Genomic DNA, 20,877 nt, shown 5'->3' on the forward strand with positions numbered 1-20,877 from the left:
CACACACACACACACACACACACACACACACACACACACACACACACACACACACACACACACACACACACACAGCTTGTTTTTAAATGGATGACTCAGCATTGCAATGCAGCACCACAGACTACTGGGTCTTTGTTACACTGCAACTGAACTGGCCGCTAGCTGAAATGTATGTAGGAATGCATGTACGTAAAACAAATGTGCAGAACGTTGTCACACAAAATCCGGTGTTTCTATACTCTGAGGTAGTACACGCCACTGACACAGGGGCCAACCAAGACGGTTCTAGTAAAAACATTTGAACGATCCACCCTCATTTATATTTCAGCCACCCAATGAGCAGAAGGAAGAGGTGGGACTTGCTTTGAGCGGTTCGGATGACACGCAGAGAGACCTGCGGAGAACATCCTATTAAAACCAAGCCCTTGAGCGGCTAGCCGTTGAAAGGTTTAACAACTGCCACTCCAACACAGCCAACCCTAGTTCTTCTGTTGGCACCGACCCATTGTCATAGCAACGCATGGCTGAACCCCTCTTCATCACTGCTTTGGCTAGTCAAATCAGTGAGCTCATTTGCGCATCTGGTCAGGTTTCGAGAGTAGTGCGACTGTGTGTGTGCAAGACAGAGAGTGTGTGTGTGTGTGTGTGTGTGTCCCTCACCCATTCCTTTCTGAGGTTGGTGGGAGCGGTACTCTGTCAGGAAGTGCATGTATGGCTTCTCCGAGCTGATCTCATAGTATCTGATATTCCCGTCGCCCTGACAGGGAGAGAGATCAATCCATTACATTTAATCCTCGTAATAGTTCAGTCAACCAACATCAGAAGTACGGTCCCAGGTTTCAACAAGCATTTTCATGCATTACTTGACAGGAAAGAGCGGGAAGACGGGGAAAGGTCGTATTCGTTTCGTTTTTTTTTGGCAGTGGGCCGGACTCAATACAGGACACGCGTACCCCTGAGGTAGCGGCGCCGGAGCAGCTGAGGCCACGGCGTTCTGTTCCCTGTCAGACACAGTACATGTTGAGGTTAGGACCCACCTTCCCGGCTATGTACAGCATGTGTGTGTCAGGATCATAGAAGGGGAAGAGCACACCAGACGATCCATCCAGGTCCTCTTGTAACAACGGCACGTTCAGGTCGTCCTGTCGACACACACAGACAGGCGGTCATTACATTCGAAGCTCGACAGGACGCCGAGGCGAGGACGCGAACACCTGTCGCCGGGAAGCGCAAACAGTCTTTTCACTGCTGGGACCGCGCTCGACATGGACCGAACGTAAACCGGAGCTCTCAGTGCAGAGTTAAAAAGATTGGCCGCTTTAAACCCCCATAATCCGTGTCGTCCTCGTAATCCATCCCTCCCACTCAGGCAGAGGGGCGCCCCCCCGCGCAAACCGGCACGCACACGTTCACGCAAACCTGAAAATACCTGTTGTTGCTGTGCAACACACAGGAACAGATAGGGATAAGGTTATCAACTGCATAACCAAAACAGATAGCGTTCATGTTTGGTGACTTTTGCATAAAACCAATCCCCCCACAACATCCAGTGTCAGATACAATCCGTCAGTTCACCCACTTGGCCACCAGAGGGAGCCTGTGGTCTGATGCGAAAATGCTATGAAAATCGCCACCGGAGGCTAGTTTGGCATTTTCCCTGTAATGGTCAACATCTAGAAAAAAGGATGTAACCGGAGCCTAGCTCTGTGCCCAAGGGCAACCTACCACGAGCAGCTGATCTAGGTCGACAGTAAAATGTATCATAACGGTGAATTTCAGGAGTTGTGGGCGAGGAAGCCGTTCCTTCCGGTAGCTATCAATGTACCTGGTCCCAGAGGGCAATCTGTCGATGGTTCCAGCGGGAGTTGCCCGTGGACAGGAGCATCTTGAGGTTCCCCAGGAACAGAACCTTGCTGGCTTTGTGGTTCTTACAGTTGGCCTCCTGTAGAAGAAAGATGAGAAGGACATGTTGTTTTATTATAATCTACATTTAACTCTGTGGATTCATCCTCGTTTGGAGCGTAACAGGGCGGTTTAAGCTGCAATTCACGTGTTCACAGTGTGTCATGCCTTTAGGGTCTTAGTGGTTGTTTGAGCAGTGCATCATAATCTATTGGTTTCTGTGCAAACGTGTTATTTGAAACGCTGGCACGTCCTGCCGGCACAAACATGCCCTTCGCAATAGAACGTTGTTCCTATGCAAATCGCTACGTCGGCTTGCTGGAGCGAGGTCAAGGGTGAAGTGAGAGGGTAACCCAGAGGGGGTGAGTCACAGGGTGGGTGGGGTCCAAACGGAGGCCCCTGAGGAAGTGTCCGTTTTGGGTGTTAGGTGCAGGTGGAGTACATGGCCCGCAGGACCACAGTGAGAACCTTGTCTTTTCGCTTTCTAGCCACCCCCCTTGGCCAACTATTAAAGTGCAAACTGGATCTAACCGTCCTGATTGGTGGCAGAAATCAAGAGGTTGGGCGGGAGTCGGAAAAACACACGTGGGCGAAGCGGCGGTTTTCTAAGTTAAAGCTGGATTTGATCATCTGATTGGTTAGAAATGAGCCAATCACTGATGGTCGTTGCGGCAAAAAAACTTCAGTGATGCCAGTCACACAGTGAAGAATGCAGCGAACGAAACCATATTACCTCAGGCTTAACACGAGATGTCTCGATCATATAAATAGCAGACAAGCAAAACACTGAATACTTGCATACCACTACACACCAATACGTGCACACACACACACACACCTGTAGCAGGTTCCCGGTGCGTGGATCCAGGACTCGGATCTTCTTGTCCTTGCAGGAGGTGGCCAACCGGCTGCCGTCCGTGTTGAAGGACAGGGAGAGCACCACATCGGAGTGGTGACTGATGGTCCGCACCGGGTTCTTAATCACCGCCTCCGGACTGTCCAGATTCCAGATCATCACCTGGAGAGGGACATAAAGACATTACATAAACACCTGTGTGTGTGTGTGTGTGTGTGTGTGTGTGTGTGTGTCCGCTCCCACACGGTTGTATCTACTACTCAAGCCTGGAGAAGCCGACTACATTGACGTGAACGTTTACGGTCGACAAAAGGGCAAAGTCCTGGCCTGTCAGATAGTGATCATAACCTAAATGAAGGAGTATGATTAAGACGCAGTAAAAGTCTGCGACCCGTTTGGCTGCATTTCAGCATCAGTCTTGCCCTTTCCTTCCCGGTAAGCAACTATTCCCCGTAGGTGCCAGAGTGTTTGTCTGTGTGTGTAATCATGTGTTAGGGCGGGTGTGTTATAGGGGTTTGCGTATGTCTTTGTGTGTGTGTGTGTGTGTGTGTGTGTGTGTGTGTGTTACCTGGTAGTCATAGCCGGTACTGAAGAGTACATTGTTGGCGGTGGGGTGCCACTCAACCAGGCCCACTCTGCGACTGTGACCCTGCAGCTCCTTCCACGGGACGGTCAGGTTCTTCAGAAGACCGTGGGGCGGGATGTCCCACACCTTGACCTGTTATAATCAACACAGACACACACAGACACACCTCAGGGATAACCGCTGATGGGAGCCCACCTGCTGTCGACCCAAACAGCGAGGAATTTGAAGCAGCAAATATCCAACACAAAGATGAGTGAAAACTCTCCAACCTGTCCCCGGGGTTAGTCCCAATCAAGGTGTGTGTGTGTGTGTGTGTGTGTACACACTACTGACCGTGGAGTCCTCGGAGCAGGAAGCTATACAGTAGTCGTTGAAGGGGTTCCATTTGATGTCCAGGACATTGCCTCTGTGGCCCGAGACCTTCGGGTGGTGGGGGTCAACCTTCCCTGTCTGATCCACACACAGAGCGTTAGGACAGGGGGTTAATGTGTGTTGACAACTTGGGCAGACCATTCAACTGACGCCTTTAAGGTCCAGTACAAAAAGTCAGTCCAGGTTACCCGTGATGTCAGGAACAAGACATTTTACTCCTGTTGGCAAGTCCGGACAGGTAGCCCATCTGTCTGAGCATATCGAGTGACAACTCACTGCACAGCTGACAGACAAGTCTATGCAAAGCAACTTGGCAAAGCGTCCTTCCACTGCCTGAAGACCACTGAGCAAATAGCCCATGATGAATGATAAGTTAAATATATAAACTAGTTATATATCCCGTGGCAACGGGGACACAAAGTAGTCCTGGAAAAGAACGGTTTCGTTTAGACGCTTCCCGCATCAGTCTAGACACCATTTATCAGAAAAGACCAGCAACATAAGCGACCATCTTGAGCAACACTGAACAATCCACATTACTAATAAATGTGGGACTACAGACTCTGTTTGCCCTCATAATCACATTCGTCCGACAAGTCGAGCAGTTCAAGGATGCAGTAATTCAAGGCAACCCTTTAGTCAGACTAAATGTAACTCAGACTATTCACTCAGACTTATCACGCTAATGAGTCTATTGTCTGGAGTGAGAAAACACTCCCAGGTGTATACACAATGCCCTGGTGTGTGTTTTTGTGTGTTTATAAGGTGTGTATGGGCTGCAAGTACGACAGTATTCAGGCTGAAAAGGTATCATCAACCCCCCTTAAAACAGATCAGCTTTAGCGATTACGCAAACAAACACATACAGACAACTATTTCTTTCCGTGTGGAGACCTGAGATCTCTCCTCCCTATTCCCCATCCCTAATCTTAAACATAACCAGAAACACCTAACTTTTATGCCTAACACTTAACCTAACCGTTCATACCTACACATGAAAGTGACACCAACACTACGCGATTAAAACTGGAAAATGTTGCGACAAACAACAGAATCAGGCATAGGAACTGCGCCCCCGGACTTGTATGGACTAACCACCGTAAAATCTCATCCACTGCAGCGGAAGTGCTGAATGGGAAATGTCAATGATAAAAACCAGACATTACACTAAGGAAGAGAGCAATACATCAGATACCACAAACCCACATAGCAGAAGTAAGGAACCTTGTAGGATGGTGTGGTGGGTTTGGAGCTTTTTGGGAAGGGGTGTGGTATTGCTTTTGATAAGGAACCTTACTCCTGCCGTGTAGGGTGGTGTGGTGCATTTGGATCTTTTGGGGAAGGAGTGTGGTATTGCTTTTGTTTGATAAGCCAAATTGTCTTTAAGCTGTCACTTATTTCAAAGAAAAGCAGCATGTAAAATATTTTGTCTCTAATACTTAGTTACACAATTTTTCCTGTCAAAAACTACAGAAGGCATGACATTTTACATGCCTCTAAAAAAGTATACAACAGTTTTATAAAAAAAATCCCCATTAAAAAGTAGCAGTTCCAACAAACACTTCAGCACACTGACCCAAAACGGCTTTTCCTTTTATTCAAGTTGTATACAAGTAACAATTAATAATTCCTCACATGCCTGCTGACAGAAAACGTGCACCTCTACGAGTGTGTCAAACAGAGACCGGACATCCACTGGTCACATTACTACCGTGCGGGCGGAGACTCACGTGATGGATGGAGAGGACCAGGAAGGCTCCGCCCCCGGCGCACTCTGTGATGACGGCAATGAAGCGCGGGTTGACGGCGCAGAAGTGGTTGTCGTGGACGCTCCGTGTGATGGGCACGCCGTCGTAGCAGTTCTCCTTGGTGGCGGCCTTACCGAACACGTGGCGGAACTTGGAGCTGCGGTACTGAGGACGCCATGTCATCTAGGACGAAGAGGGACAAGACAGCCAGGCATTTACCACCTGTCTAAATCCGGGACGAAGAGGGACAAGACAGCCAGGCATTTACCACCTGTCTAAATCCGGGACGAAGAGGGACAAGACAGCCAGGCATTTACCGCCTGTCTAAATCCGGGACGAAGAGGGACAAGACAGCCAGGCATTTACCGCCTGTCTAAATCTAGTACAGAACTGGTATGTATGAATGGCATGTGGAGAAAGGTGAAACTTGAAGTTAACAAGAATACAGTAGTAGTAATAGAAGGGTAACATGGGACAAGAGTTTTTGTTGTGAAACAAAAAAAAAGCAACATTGAGTGATTTATGTTGAAGATGGCTATGCTTAGGGTACTGGATTAGAAAGGAAAATAAACAGCTACAGCTGACATATTCATTTGTATTTAATAAAATGTATTTTTTAGGGAAAGGGGCATTTTGTCCAGCTACTGGGGGAAGCTGCCCCATGTTGCCCTACTTTTAGAGGTTAACAAAAAAGTTTGTGTCACCACATCAATTCAAGAGTGTTAAATGAACACTAGGCTAAGTACCGTCTGCTCTGGGACCCAGCCCAGCTAGCCAACATGTCTCCCTGTCTGCTACTCTGCACGGTCATTATTTAGGAATTACAGAAGGGGATGATGGCCCTGATATTACAGTAACATTACAGGATAAAACAGGAAGCCATTACCCTGTTAACCTTCATGCTAAGGTCAACGGTTAGACTTCCCTTTAAGGCTGGTGTCTGAATAGTAAACTAATCTGAAACTGGGGGCCTACGTGCCTTGAGCCAAAAGGATATGAGCTGCTGTCGCCTGGAAACGACATAGATCGGGGCTATTCAAACCTCACCCAACAAGTTTGAGAGCCCGTAGGTTTTCTTTTGTAGCTCATCATTAGTGTCACCCACCTGGCGACCCAGGTCTAAATGAGTCCCTGACTAGTGGGGAACAGTGCAAAAAGAATTTGAAATGGCTTCGAATTAAGGGACCTAGGCTCCAGCTCCATGACAAATGACCTCTCTGTTTGGTTGGACGTTTTTTGGCAATACAGATGGCGTCAGTATAAATATATATGGCAACAAGGAAAACCATGACATCATTTTCGGGGGAAAGAAGTATAAATAAGCCATTAGGAGCCCAGCGGGCCGGTGCTTGGCCGGTTGGTGCGGGCGTGGCTCTAGCGGTTCACTGGCCAGAGGCCTCAACAGAAGCAGAGAGAGAAGGACAGAAGGTAATAACATTTCCCATCCGTCAGCTTGTCTTTGTCTCTGTTGACGCGCGGCCCTATCGACTTCTAGCCCCGGGCGAGCCTTGGAACGCGGTGCAGCTCTGGAATTTTCTCCACCTGAAGAGAGCTTCATAAATCTTTTTCAGGTGTGAGAATGAGTTCAACCGGGCCAACAGATCGTTCACACGGACAACAGCACTTCCATGGAGGCGGCGGTTCCTAACAACGGTTCCAAAACTTAAAGGAACTGTTCTAGTAGATCATGTTGAATCTGCTGACCATGTTTTTACCTGACAACAAACAAAAGCCTACAACCCCAAACTGTAAAAAGCATGCCAACACAGGAAGCCAGAATACACACACACACTCACACACACACACACAAGTTTGTACAGCTACCCTCATGGGGACCAGAAAATAGAAATTGCAACCTAACCCTAACCTCAATAAAGTAACATTTATGCCTAAACTTTACCTAGATGTAATGCCTAACCTTAACCATAAACTTAACCAACAACACCTGGACCTTAAAGAAACCCCAATTCTTACTATAAAATCAATTGTAAGTTTGACCCTAAACCCTGAGCCGGAAATTGACTTTTGCCTCACGGGGACCGGCAAAAGGTCCTAATGAGGTAAATTTTTTCTGGTTTTACTATACTCATTGGGACATTTGGTCCCCATTCGTTCAGTAAGACCACACACACCCACACACCCACACACACCCACACACACCCACACCCACACCCACACCCCCACCCCCACCCCCACCCCCACCCCCACCCCCACCCCCACCCCCACCCCCACACCCACACCCACACCCACACCCACACCCACACCCACACCCACACCCACACCCACACCCACACCCACACCCACACACACACACACACACACACACACACACACACACACACACACACACACACACACACACACACACACACACACACACACACACACACACACACACACACACACACACACACACACACACACACACACACACACACACACACCCACACACCCACACACACACACCCACACACCCACACACACACACATTAATGGTATGACTTAATACCCTCATCAGTAACACAAAGGTACTGTCAAACAGGGGCTCCCCTCTCAGTTCGTCCTCAGGGCAACAGTTCATGGTCACTTTCTGGTATAAAACGTGCTCCAACAAGGTTTCTTATTGGTTCAGGTGTAGAGAGCAGACTTAAGGTCGTTCTGCGCCGAGGCTCTCCATTTCCGCTCTATTACAACCTGATCGTTATCTCGGAGAAAACCCCCGCGCCCTGTTCTTCTTTAACAGTAACAAAACAATTCCCTTCACAGTGAGGGTGTTGAAAATGTCAACAAGCGTTGAAGCAGCCTTAACACAATGAAGGAAGCCGCTATACATTCAAATTAATGTAATATTAAGCTATACTGTACGTCACAAAATTGACCTCTTCTACAGCACACTATTCTAGTATTTCTTGAGAAAAGCAGAATAAGCTTGTGATCATGAACTTCAAAATGGGTCAGTGACATTTAAAGGTTTTTATTAGGGAACTGGTCACTAAATAAGTGTGAAGAACATTCTGAATGATAAGTGAATTGAGAAGTTCTGTTACGTTTCAAAGCCTTCATTATAGTGTTCTGTACAGTAACAAGCAGGATTTAATTTTTTATTTATTCTTGAAGTAATCTCAACATCAAAATGTACATTTAATGTTGCACAAATGATTTGCCATGTCAAGTCCAAGAAAACCCACATTTTTTGTCATATATTTGTGATTTTTTTCAGGACCTTTATTCAAAATGGGAATAATTTGGAGACAGATGAAGAGGAGAGGGTGGTGAATGGTAAGGACGGGTATAGAACCTGAGCTCCATATGTTCAAGGACCTGGGAGTGCTACCAGCGGACCACGACTCTGCTCTAGAAAACCTACACATCATTAAGATATCTTCATGGAGAAGATAACAGAAGTTCAAAGAAGCAACAAAGCAGACCCGTTTGTGTCGTCACTGATAAATATCTATTCATGCAATCCACCAACGGAACGTCAGCCCTGCTATCTCAAAAAGCAAACGGACCATACTCGGGAGCAGAAGCACAACAAGGGAGTAGATGAACTTTCCATCTTGAGACGACTAGCTGTCTGTGCTTCGCAGACCACAACAAATTCCTCTCTACATTTTCATGAGAAAGCCTAATTTTGTAGACAAATACCCGGTTCACCAGGAATGGTCACTGTGGCATCCCATGCGCACCTCTGGAAAAATTCTCTAGGTCTCTTTTTGGGGCTGCTACCCTGGATTACGGCGTAGCTGCAAACTGCACTCCGATTCAACTTGTATTTTACTCATGATATTGTCACATCACAAAAAAAAAAAAACTGTGACCATTTTGCTATAGCTAGTTCAGTGTACAGTTTATTCTTAGATGCCATCAGTAGACAATAAGCACACAACTACATATTACCACTAAGGGCTGTTTTAAGAAGTTATGGGTTTTATTTAGTCATTTAGCAGACGCTATTCCCCCGCACCATTTACAGCAGTGATTGCATACATTTTCATTCTGGCCACTTGTGGGAATCGAACACCCAAAAATGGAATTGCAAGCACAATGCTCTAACGGAGCTACAGTGGATATAAAAAGTCTACACACCCCTGTTAAAATGCAAGGTTCTTGTGATGTAAAAGAATGAGACAAAGATAAATCATGTCAGAAAATGTTCCACCTTTAAATGTGACCTATAACATGCACAATTAAATTGAAAAACAAACTGAAATCTTTGAAAAAAATAAAAATAAAAGATTTCACAATAACCTGGTTGCATACGTATGCACACCCTTAAACTAATTCTTTGTTGAAGCACCTTTTGATTTTATTACAACGCTCAGTCTTTTTGGGTAGGAGTCTATTAGCATGGCACATCTTGACGTGGACATATTGGCCCACTCTTTGCAAAAGCGCTCCTGTGCCCTCTTCAGATCACCCCACAGACAGATGGTCTGGACTCTGGCTGGGCCATTCCAAAAATGTAATCTTCTTTTGTGGATTTGGCTGTGTGCTTTGGGATGTTGTCATGCTGAAAGGTGAACTTCATCTTCAGCTTTCTAATGGACGCCTGAAGGTTTTGTGTCAAAATTGCCTGTTATTTGGAACTGTTCATAATTCCCTCCACTGTGACGAAGGCCCTGGTTCCAGCTGAAGAAAACAGCCCCAAAGCATGATGCTGCCACCACCATGCTTCATTGTGGGTATGGTGCACTTTGGGTGATGTGCAGTGTTATTATTGCACCAAACATACCTTTTGGAATTATGGCCAAAAATGTCAACCTTGGTTTCATCTGACCATAACACATTTTCCCACATGCTTCTGGGAGACTTGATGTTTGTTTTTGCAAACTTCAGCCGGGCATTTCCGTCTTGCCACCCTAACCCATTCATATGAAGAACACGGGAGTTTGTTGTCACATGTAGCACACAGCCAATACTTGCATGAAATGTCTGCAGTTCCTTTAATGTTGCTGTAGGCCTCTTGGAAGTCTCCCTGACCAATTTTCTTTTAGTCTTTTCATACATTTTGGAGGGACGTCCAGGTAATGTCTCTGTTGTGCCACATTTTCTCCACTTGATGATGACTGCCTTCACTGTGTTCCATGGTATATCTAATGCTTTGGAAATGTTGTACCCTTCTCCTGACTGATATTTTTCAACAATGAGATCCCTCTGATGCTCTGGAAGCTCTCTGCAGACCACTGCTTTTGCTCGGAGATGCAACTACGAAAATGTCAGGAAAATCCTACTCGAACAGCTGAAATGTATTTGTGATTAATCAGAGTCACTTTAAATGATGGCAGGTGTGTAATGACTTCTATTTAACATGAGTTTGAACATGATTGGTTCATTCTGAACACAGCCACATCCCCAGTTATAAGAGGGTGTGGACGGCAACCAATTATCACTACAAGTGCAGTTTTTGTGAAATGAAGAGTTGGCCTCAAATTCAACAGAACCCAAATATGATTCAGAAACCTAGTCAATAAAGTGTGTCCAAGTACTCTACTGTATTCGGTCATGGCAGATCACTAACCCAAATACTGGGGCGGATGGTGAGTGGGTGACAGCTCGGTTTCCCGTTGCGCTAAACGCCAGATACACCGGTTGACTACGCCGAGGGGGGAGGGCCATCTGAACAAGGAAATGATGACGAGTACAGATTAGCCTATTTTTAAATCTTGCTGATCAAAGGGCTCACATAAACACCTCCTGTCTTCTGCCCCAATTATGTCAAATGTGTCCGTATAGGCTACTGTGAAGGCCCAGCGACGCTTGGCAAACAGCGCAGAGAATGACAGACAACGGAGTTTGAGGACATCCTATTTTTGTCAGAGGGCCATGACCGACCACTCAATGCCGCGTGGTTAAACGGTGCTACAAAAACCACGGCAAAACATAAATACGTGCCAGCAACATAAGACAGAATCTCGCGTCACATTTTTCATACTACCGCTGCTTTCAGCCATCTCTTCGTTAATCCCCTTAGAGCCGGGAGCATTAGCGTCTCAACATCCACTTTACTGGAACTCAGGATTCTCCACAGGTCATAAAACAGCCCTCTACCTGAGGACCTGACTAGCCAAAGCTGAATCCCTGCACAATGCACTAGTTTTGACCAGAACTCTATAGGCCCCTATGAGGCCTGTTAAAAAGCAGACCACTACATAGTACACTGTTTGGGACACAATACAAGTCTTTCCACAGGGGAGGGGGAGTGCAAAGTTCACATAATGTTGAGATAACATCTCTATTGACTTCACATTGAGTTGGGCTAAAGACTAAGATTCCAGTAGACCTTGATTGCGTGGCACATTGAACCATTTGTCTTGTTCAGTCGAACGGGTGTGCTCACATTCTTCTAATCTTTCATTTAGGGATTTTTTTTTTTTTGAGAAGCAGTCAATAAGTGCAAAGAGCGGTAATATTATCCGGTGACAAAGGGAAGTGAACGAATTTCGGATCAATCACAGTATACATGTTGTAACACTGCAATAGCACATGCAGTTTGTGTCTGGCACTATTGTAGTTACTCCATTCCAGCCCTGACCTTCACTAAGAGTGACTGAAACTACTTCTCAGACAAAGCACCAACTACACCTCCCCATAAAACCCTGACACTACACCTCCCCATAAAAACCCTGACACTACACCTCCCCATAAAAACCCTGACACTACACCTCCCCATAAAAACCCTGACACTACACCTCCCCATAAATCTCCTGAAACAACACCTCTCCATAAATCTCCTGAAACAACACCTCCCCATAAATCTCCTGAAACTACACCTCTCCATAAATCTCCTGAAACAACACCTCTCCATAAATCTCCTGAAACAACACCTCTCCATAAATCTCCTGAAACAACACCTCTCCATAAATCTCCTGAAACTACACCTCTCCATAAATCTCCTGAAACTACACCTCTCCATAAATCTCCTGAAACAACACCTCTCCATAAATCTCCTGAAACTACACCTCTCCATAAATCTCCTGAAACAACACCTCTCCATAAATCTCCTGAAACAACACCTCTCCATAAAACACTGAAACAACACATCTTCATAAAAATGCTAAAAACAGTTGTGAAGCCAGTCTCGTCTAAAACTCATATTCGTCCAGCTAATTGGAAAGAAACGTTATGGAATTAAGAGTCACAGGTTTCCTGGTTTATTTCAGCCCTTCCCACATTCAAACAGCTGGAAGGACATATATATCATCCAGTCAGAGTGTAGTTGAACGCTACAGAACCCAATTCCGGGTCGTACATTTGCCAGGAATATCAGTCGTCTTTTAAAGCCACTGTCAGAACGGTGTGTCAGAAGGACCCTCGCAGCCACCACAACCCTCCTAAACCTCAGACATCAAACACAGTTTCTCCCTCATGATCCCTCAACGCTCCCCCAACCACCCTCAAAGCCAGACTAACAAACCGCCCATCTTTCCCTCAATGTCCTGTCTGCCATGTCTATGAAGGTCTATACGGTGTAGGTTTCCATCCAAATATCTTTAGGGCGACTGATGTTTCCAGTGTGAGAGCCTGTGACGTGGGGTGAGGCGGGGGGGTTTGTAGAAGAGGGGTAGATGCAGTGGGACAGGGCCATTGTCGGGTCACATGCCATGTTTTGTAACCACTCAAAGCGAAACCCGAGCAGGGGAACGTCCGGGTGAGTGAGTGTGTGCGTGTCTACATTTCTTTCAGAAATGATACGGCCCTCAGACAACAGCCACACGCTACAAGCTCTCAGCCTGTCACAGGAGACGGCGCGGCCCACTCAGAGCGACAGCAAGCCGCATTGTGGAATGGCGAGTGAAAAAACAACGGCGGCGGTGGTACGAAATGACTTGGCAGGTGTGCGCCGAGCGTGCGTCCACCGGGCCGGCTGCCGGGAGGGGGAGAAAGGGCTTGAGTATGGCCCGGGGGCAGGTGAAGCCTAACACAGCGGAGTGAGCTTGAACCCCGCAGCCCCGTGGACTGGGAAACCCCCGCCATTGCTTCGGGAACACGGTGGAAGTATAGAACGTGAATTACAGAAGGGACGGGTAGCGTGCGATTCTTTGCTACAGAGATACAATGTTATCTCATTTCTATGTTATCACCATCCCTCTTTATATTCACCCACTGTCTCTATCAAAGCATAACACTCCCCAGTATAGCATTGCATAATATGCCTGCAAAGAATTTGTCAGTATTGTTTGCGCAAATTCTCATTTACAACTATTTTATCCACGATTCAATCATAGCAAAGTATGCATTACGCATGAGTTTGTGCAACCGTTAAGGAGCATTCCTGGAATACGAGAGTTGCTTTTGACTCCGGTCAACAAATTAAATCCAGGTCACATACTGGATTAGATGTAGAGATGTGAAATGAAGGACAATCCCGGTATTAAACCCAGTTACTGTTGGTTAAGTTCTAGGGACATTCAAATCCAGAGCTATAACATAGGAAATCTATATTTTTATGGCCTAGGGATATGTCCAGTGACAAGCGTGTATCTAATGATTAACCCAGGTGAAATAAGTTGAGTCGGGTGTGGTTTGTCCAACAATAAGACTAGGCTTACACACACAAACACGACTGGGAACACTCCCATTGAAGGCCAATACTAACCCCTCACAGTAAATCACACAGACAGAACAGCTCAGTGCCCTGACATGACGAGAAATGAGAGACGAGGGAACCCAGACTGGTGTAGGTCTCGTGCGTTTTCAGCGCCGTGCACAGAGCTCAGCGGCAGCTCCAGAAGACGGACCCGGCCATTAAAAACCCATCTGGGATTTTACACTTGACTGATAAAGCGCTGGGATGATGTCACAGTGTTCACTGTTCTAAAACTGTAACAGCTCTTTCTTTTCAAAATCCCTTTTCAGTTGAAGCTGAGCCAGCAGAATGCTCTATTGACAGGAGTCAATGAGGCAATGTGTCTGAAGAAATACTTGTTAATGAAAACTACACATAGCTTTGCCTGAAGGATATATATGTATATATAAAGAAGATAAAGAATAAGCAGTAAGACCAGTGCACACACTTCAAACAGTCCCAAGAGATATGGTTGTGTGTCTTGTTGTAGCCTGCCTCAGATTTTCAGGAGCCATAAAACTGCACACCATAATCACCTTGTTTCTCAGCTGGCTCACACACAGACACACAGACACACAGACACACAGACACACACCACTGTCGACCCATGGTGAGTTCATTCATGCCAACACACACACACACACACACACACATATTCAGTCACCACCACATCACAGGAACATTGTGAAGAACGAGCAAACGTCAAAGAACAAATTAACAGCTTAAAGTGAAAGAGAAAAAGACAGAAGGAGAGAGAGAGAGAGAGAGAGAGAGATCACTCGTTCTGAATTTCAGGAACCAACTCACCCTGTCTACTCAAGTGTGGGACGACAGCCAGACGAAAGGAGGTGGAGAAAACGCAACTCCTCGAGCGAGAGAGAGCAGGTGCTTGTCTATCCGTTTCGCCGGTCACGTCCGGAAAGGTTCGTAGCTGTAAGTCCCCCTTCTCTTCCCCGTCTGAGGCACATGGAGCGAGCCCGCCACCCAGAAACACACAGGAATATCCTCCAACCTTGGTCTAGTGCAGTCCCACTGCCACAGTCCAACCAGAACTCCTCGAACCACCAGAACTCCCTCTGGGAAGAGAAGAACAGCAGGACCATAGACTGAGACAGAGAGCAGTACACAGTAGCCAGGACGAATGTATGTGTGTGTTGTGTGTGTGTGTGTGTGTGTGTGTGGGGGGGGGGTAAGTGGGAGTAAAGCTGGAGAGAGAGCATGTGCATGTGTAACGTACACTCCCTAAAAAGGCGGTGCCTAATGCTGTGACGGAGAGAGGAGGGAAGAAAAAGTAAAAGGGAAGGGTGTTTAAGAGGCCAAGAGAGACACAGAGGGACAGAGAGTCAGAGAGAGCCAGACAGAAACGATAAGAGTTGGTCTGAAACGTACTCCTCGTCCTCAGAGCACCACTCCCTCCGGCTCCACATAATCTGTTGCATCAGGAATCCTTCTCCATCTTTCACTTACAAGGAATAGAGAACAAAACCAGTGGTCATGGAACCAACTTCAGAACCTGGCAATGACCGTAACACAAAGGTCCACGGAAATGGAGTAAGATTTCACAATGTAATCACCATCTCAACGCAAATACACACATTCCAACTCACAACACCAGGATACAGGAGTCTGTCTTCAGCTACATTATAATGTGAGGCAGTGTCCTACTCTAAAGAAGAGTAGGCCTTATCTGAAGGCCTGTTTTCTATAATTTGTGGGGGAGACGGTAGACCGACTCATCTGTAAATGAAAGGCTAGCATCCAGCAGGACGAAAAGCACACATTGCACAATGTGGTCATGTAAAATGAGAGGCTGGTTCGGGCACAAGCCAACAATTCACCCAAGTCCTTCCACGTGGGTTGCCTTGATGGGCAGGCATTGGTAATCATTACTCGTCAGCCCATGTCAAAGACATTACATAATGGCACAATTTCCAGTGGAGGCCAGGGGAAAGAGCCTAGGCTAAGAGAAGCGGTCAATAAGAGCTACGTGGATTGGGGAGGCTAACACGCTGGGCTAACAGAATAAGAAAAGCGGATAAGGTGGACCATGAAGAAAGCTAGAGGACACGTTCCTTTACATTGAAGTGAAACCAGTTCCACTGAAACAGGGACTGCTTTAGACCTGGGACACCAGGTGGGTCAACAGTGAGGTAGAACAGGGAAACAGCAGTCACAGCACCTTGTCGGGAAAGAGTTGAACATCCCTGGGTTAGCCTACCAGATGAAGTGGTCAGGCCAGCCTAACAGGCTAACAGGCAAGCAGAGGGACAAAAGCAAAAGATCTACCCAAATACATTGGCAGTTTAACCTCCTAGCCTAAACCTTAGAGCTAGATATTTATAGATGCCATTTAGCAGAAACTTCTGAGGATTTCCTAATCAAAAGGCAAGCACATCACACACCCACCCACAACTGAAACAAGACCAACCTAATGTTAATGAAAGAAGCAGAGACACACCCTGGTCAGACAAGGCTATGCCAACAAGAGGACATAGATATGTGCACTAGGTTAAAACTACCCAGGGAAACCCTATGGAAACCCATTAGATCCGCACAATGGAAGCCCATCTCCGTCCATTAGTATTAAAAGGCCGGGTTTCAAATCACCGGGTAATGGCCAATCAGTCGTCAATCTGTGCACTACTGTTGGCTGATCCAGTTTACTGGTTCAAACCCTGAATGGTGATTGGTTGAAATGCATGGTATATGACCCTGTAAACAACGATTAGGTCAGGATATGTTCCCGCCATTCAAACTAGGCCGGTAACCGGGCCAGAAAAGACACCTCAGCGGTTTGTAGTACATGGTCAACCTACCATGGCTAAGGGCTATAAATATATATATATCGTGGTCATTGGTTTAATCTTTTTACATAGAACAACACTACTCGTATACCCACACAAATCGAGGTGAGGCAGTGGCGCCGTAAATGACGCAGGTTTTCCTTTGAGATCAAACCAGGGGAGAGTGGAGCCAAGTCCCCTACTGGGTCAGGCCAATGTCAGCTCTCCGGTTCCCTGACAAAGATAGGGACTAGGCCAACACCACTGTTCTAGTGAAAGAGTGAGACATGCTGTGTGACGGACGACATAATGCACAATCAGTTGGGAATCAGTAAGAGTTCTGCTTCATCATTACCTTGATCTTGTTTGTTTTAGGACTACGCATTAATCATAGAGTAAGCAGCTACGCTACGCCTCTAAGCCATTATCATAGACTGCTAACCACTTAGCCAAGCTCAGGAGTCTTTACATAGATCTAATTGCTAATGGTTCTGTCTAATCACATATATGACACAGTCGCAAGCTAACAGCCAGCTACTGTGGGAAACTAGACTTTTCCTTTGATACGGCAGAGTCACAATGGCCATCCCATCCTAACTTGGGCCTTTCTGATTAGGGGCCTAGCCCTGCTTTGACAGAAAAACATCTGGTTTGGGCACTGAGTGCTTTGCTCTTTTCTCTCAGAATGTCTGTTTATTGGAGGCTAAGGGCTAGTGTGACTGGCTGCTAGGTAAACCATTGTGAGAATTGTCTCCAGAAAATGAAGGTGAGTAATTTTTTAACCTTACTACCTTATTGGGCATAAATGGTAGTCAGATCTTCCAACTCACGAAAAGCAACATTTGATATCCTTTGGCCTGAATATTTCCATTTTCCGGTCCTCAAGCGAACCCAATGTACACAGGAACGACCATTAAAACGAGATCCATTTACATCCCTCACAGTAAAGGAAAATGTATAAATAAAAAATACACTAGCAACTCTTGGTTTTAGAGGAGGCATTACTCTGAACTGATCAAACAAGGTCCCTCAAGATTACTTGAGTTTTTTTAGACAGGCAGATTTTGAACTTTCATACGATGCCTGTCTCCTAGTATTTGCATGTTCCATTCCATGTTGTCTTTGGTGGTTTGCCATGCAAACAAGGAGGGCTCCTACGTTCAGCAGGTTAACTAACGCACAATATGTCAGAATAGGCGGTTGCGTTTTTATTCATTTCACAACATAGCAAATCATTGCCATTTTTGACAATCGCCATACATTAGAAGGTAGCGAGACCATTCTCTTAAGACCAATGAAGATCAACAAGCAGTTTAACAATCTCATTTGATTTGAGAAAACACTTTTCAAATGGTGTAGCTAGGTTTATACAATGTATGGTGAGGCCAAAAGCTTGTGATGACAGATCATATCAGTCATTGCGGTAACACAACCAACAAAAAATCAGTACATTGTGTGTATGTGTATCTGTTCAAACATGCCAAGCCAATCTGAACCAAGTTACTCATCAACGCTGATGCAATGCTGTGGGCATGGGCTGTCACTTCCCAGCCAGCAACCATTCACTTCATACCTGAACACACTTCTCACTCACGCTCTCCTCATTCCTTTAAGATCATCTACCACATCAAAGCACAATTCTCATCATGCTAAGTGGAAACGATAATAAAGAGACTAGACACAGAGGTTGTCTCCAGATCTTGTCTGTCAAACTAACCACCTTGACAGGAGACGATCCGTTTTGTCACTTCCAGTGAAGAATAAAGGCATTCTATTTTTGACTCAGAAAGTTGGAGTTCTAAAAAAAGAAGAGATTGAACAGTCTTTTCAAATAAAGACAAAGATTTATAGATTTTTTTTTTTACATAAAATGTTAGAGTATCTGTGTTGTCCTAACTAAGCGCTTCATTCCCCCTTTCTGACTGTCCTTTTTTGGACGTGAGGCATATTATGACCTCACCTGTACCACACGGTGGAGTGTTGGCATGTGTGGCGATGAATCAGAGCCCCAGGTGTGAGGACGCACATCCGTACAGCAGGCCTGTCGACTCCCACAGATGTGATTCATTTAAAGGGGCCATGCTTTTAGGCCTACCTGCTTGACAGACAACAGTTGTCGTCACTGGTGTTCATATAAAGCTGCCATGATATCCGATGAGCAGTGCATCGATTCACAGCCTTCTACAGGACTCGTCAAACACCTCGTCCGTTTTCTCTCATCCTTATCCATTATGACAACACGTTCATTGCCTTCCAGTTAACAGAAACAACCTACCTGCACCAACTAACCCCAGACACAAGCATTACGACGACAAATAATCACATTAAACCGAGAAACGCTCAACAAATTCAATCCCCTCAGGGACTTTCAGTCAGAGGGCCCAGCCTGCCAACAGTCCATTGTGGGTGCACACAGCTGATGATGGCCATCATAAGGGCTCAGGGGATGCCTAAAACCAGGGTAGGAATCAAATATAAAAGACATGGAGAAGAGAGGGTCTGGAGTACATAACCAATATGGAATCCTCCGGGACTTCAGAAGTGGGGATCCCATATTAGTTTCTTATCCAACCAATTAAACGAAACCCTGCGATACCGCTACAGGCTAGTGTCGAGGTGGTCGACGTGCGGGGGGGTTATTTGAAAAGAGCTAAAACACAGCGTGAATTGCGGAGAAAGGGTATTATGGTTACCATGGCATATTGCACAGGGGAGAGCCGTGTTGGTGCCAGACCTCTAAGGGCGGGCGGGGGGGGGGGTGCTTTATCTCAGCTTAATTATGACATGCTCAGGCTGTTACTTAGACAAGACTCACTGGGCCTCTGAAGTAACAGCCTCGGGCAGAACATACAGTTGGACACACTATTAGCTGCCAGCCAGGAAATCTAAGCCGACATTAAACAATAGAACTCAAAGGGCATCTAGTTAAAAACTAGGCTTCTTTGGTAACAAATATAAGCTGTGAGAAAATAGGGTTGTTATCAAATGTATTGTTTGTTCCAGTTTTTTATTTTTATAACAGTACTGGACTGGCCTCATTCCTAATTGGAACATAAATATTTATTACACAGTAAATATCCACATTTGCATGATGTTGGCCTAACGCAGCTTAAACCAATACAAAAAATAAATAAACATTGGACCAATAGGCTGCCCACACTGTGCCAATATGGCTCAGGTGGTCAGCTCCACCCTGGCTGCCCATTACATCATCAGAAAGTAGAGGTTGTTGCCGCAATAAACGAACAACAATAAACGAACAACAGAGAAAAATACACTTCTCGTTTCATGTGTACTCATCTCCGCCTTCCTACAGACTGTATGATTGACAGCGTCCGTTATCAGCCTTTTGTTGACATAACAAAAACTTAAACAAGTTTTCGGTTTCACCAGAAATAATTTGGTTTGGGGTTGGTCGGCCGGTTTTGGGCTGGCGTAAGTAGCGTGTGCAGTGCTGCTAACTGAATACTCAAACGGGGCCAACGGTGTCATGTTAGCAGGCTAATATAAAGTGACCAATCAACTGCTCAATTATTCAGTAGAGATAAGATTAGCAGTGTCACTGTCAAACAAGTATTGAGAAGCCCGATTATAGAATTCCTCATTACTCCCTTAACATACTCCAGACCTTCATTACACCCTAATCAACAGCTGACCCCTTTAGCTGCACAGCTTTAAGTATTAAGTGTGGACATTTGTGGGGAAAGTGGCAAATTCAGTACCCAAAAACGGCCACGAGAACCATAGCAACTGCAGCCAAGGTGAGCAAATTTTCTGAGATGCAGGAAGACGCACTCTTCTAATACTCTCAGCCAAAACCTCTCAGTCTCTCAAACAATGGCAACTACTGGATCCTAGAGTACCACATCATGCGCCACGAACATTGGAAGCGATCACTAATCCAATCTCTTCCATTAGTGAAATGCATTAGAGTGAACCGATATGGCTAGTTAGCTAGTACATCACAGCTGTTTGCTGACGAGCCTAATAAATGCTCAGTCTGCCAGAGCTATTAGCCCAGAGACATTGCGCAGTAGGGAAATGGCGTCAGTAACAAAGCC

The 20,877-nt window shown here is 45.9% G+C and overlaps 1 protein-coding gene across 3 annotated transcripts in view; it reads right to left on the bottom strand.

Moving 5' to 3' along the window:
- coro2a (coronin, actin binding protein, 2A) overlaps positions 1 to 20,877 on the bottom strand; it is a 30,830-nt gene that overhangs the window by 4,295 nt on the left and 5,658 nt on the right. Inside the window, exons 2-10 of one of the 3 annotated variants that reach the window (XM_020043966.3) lie at positions 15,423 to 15,495; positions 14,841 to 15,109; positions 5,447 to 5,647; positions 3,678 to 3,794; positions 3,327 to 3,476; positions 2,741 to 2,920; positions 1,826 to 1,942; positions 1,038 to 1,142; positions 661 to 757 (exon numbers count right to left, since the gene is read on the bottom strand). In XM_020043966.3, coding sequence (XP_019899525.1) covers positions 661 to 757; positions 1,038 to 1,142; positions 1,826 to 1,942; positions 2,741 to 2,920; positions 3,327 to 3,476; positions 3,678 to 3,794; positions 5,447 to 5,647 — 967 coding nt within the window. In that variant the 5' untranslated portion in view covers positions 14,841 to 15,109; positions 15,423 to 15,495. Of the gene's footprint in view, positions 1 to 660; positions 758 to 1,037; positions 1,143 to 1,825; positions 1,943 to 2,740; positions 2,921 to 3,326; positions 3,477 to 3,677; positions 3,795 to 5,446; positions 5,648 to 14,840; positions 15,207 to 15,422; positions 15,496 to 20,877 lie in introns of those variants that run through there. The other 2 variants (XM_010888372.5, XM_013140676.4) reach the window with 2 other exon arrangements.

This window comes from Esox lucius, chromosome 25 (assembly GCF_011004845.1).
Source record: "Esox lucius isolate fEsoLuc1 chromosome 25, fEsoLuc1.pri, whole genome shotgun sequence".
NCBI lineage: Eukaryota > Metazoa > Chordata > Actinopteri > Esociformes > Esocidae > Esox > Esox lucius.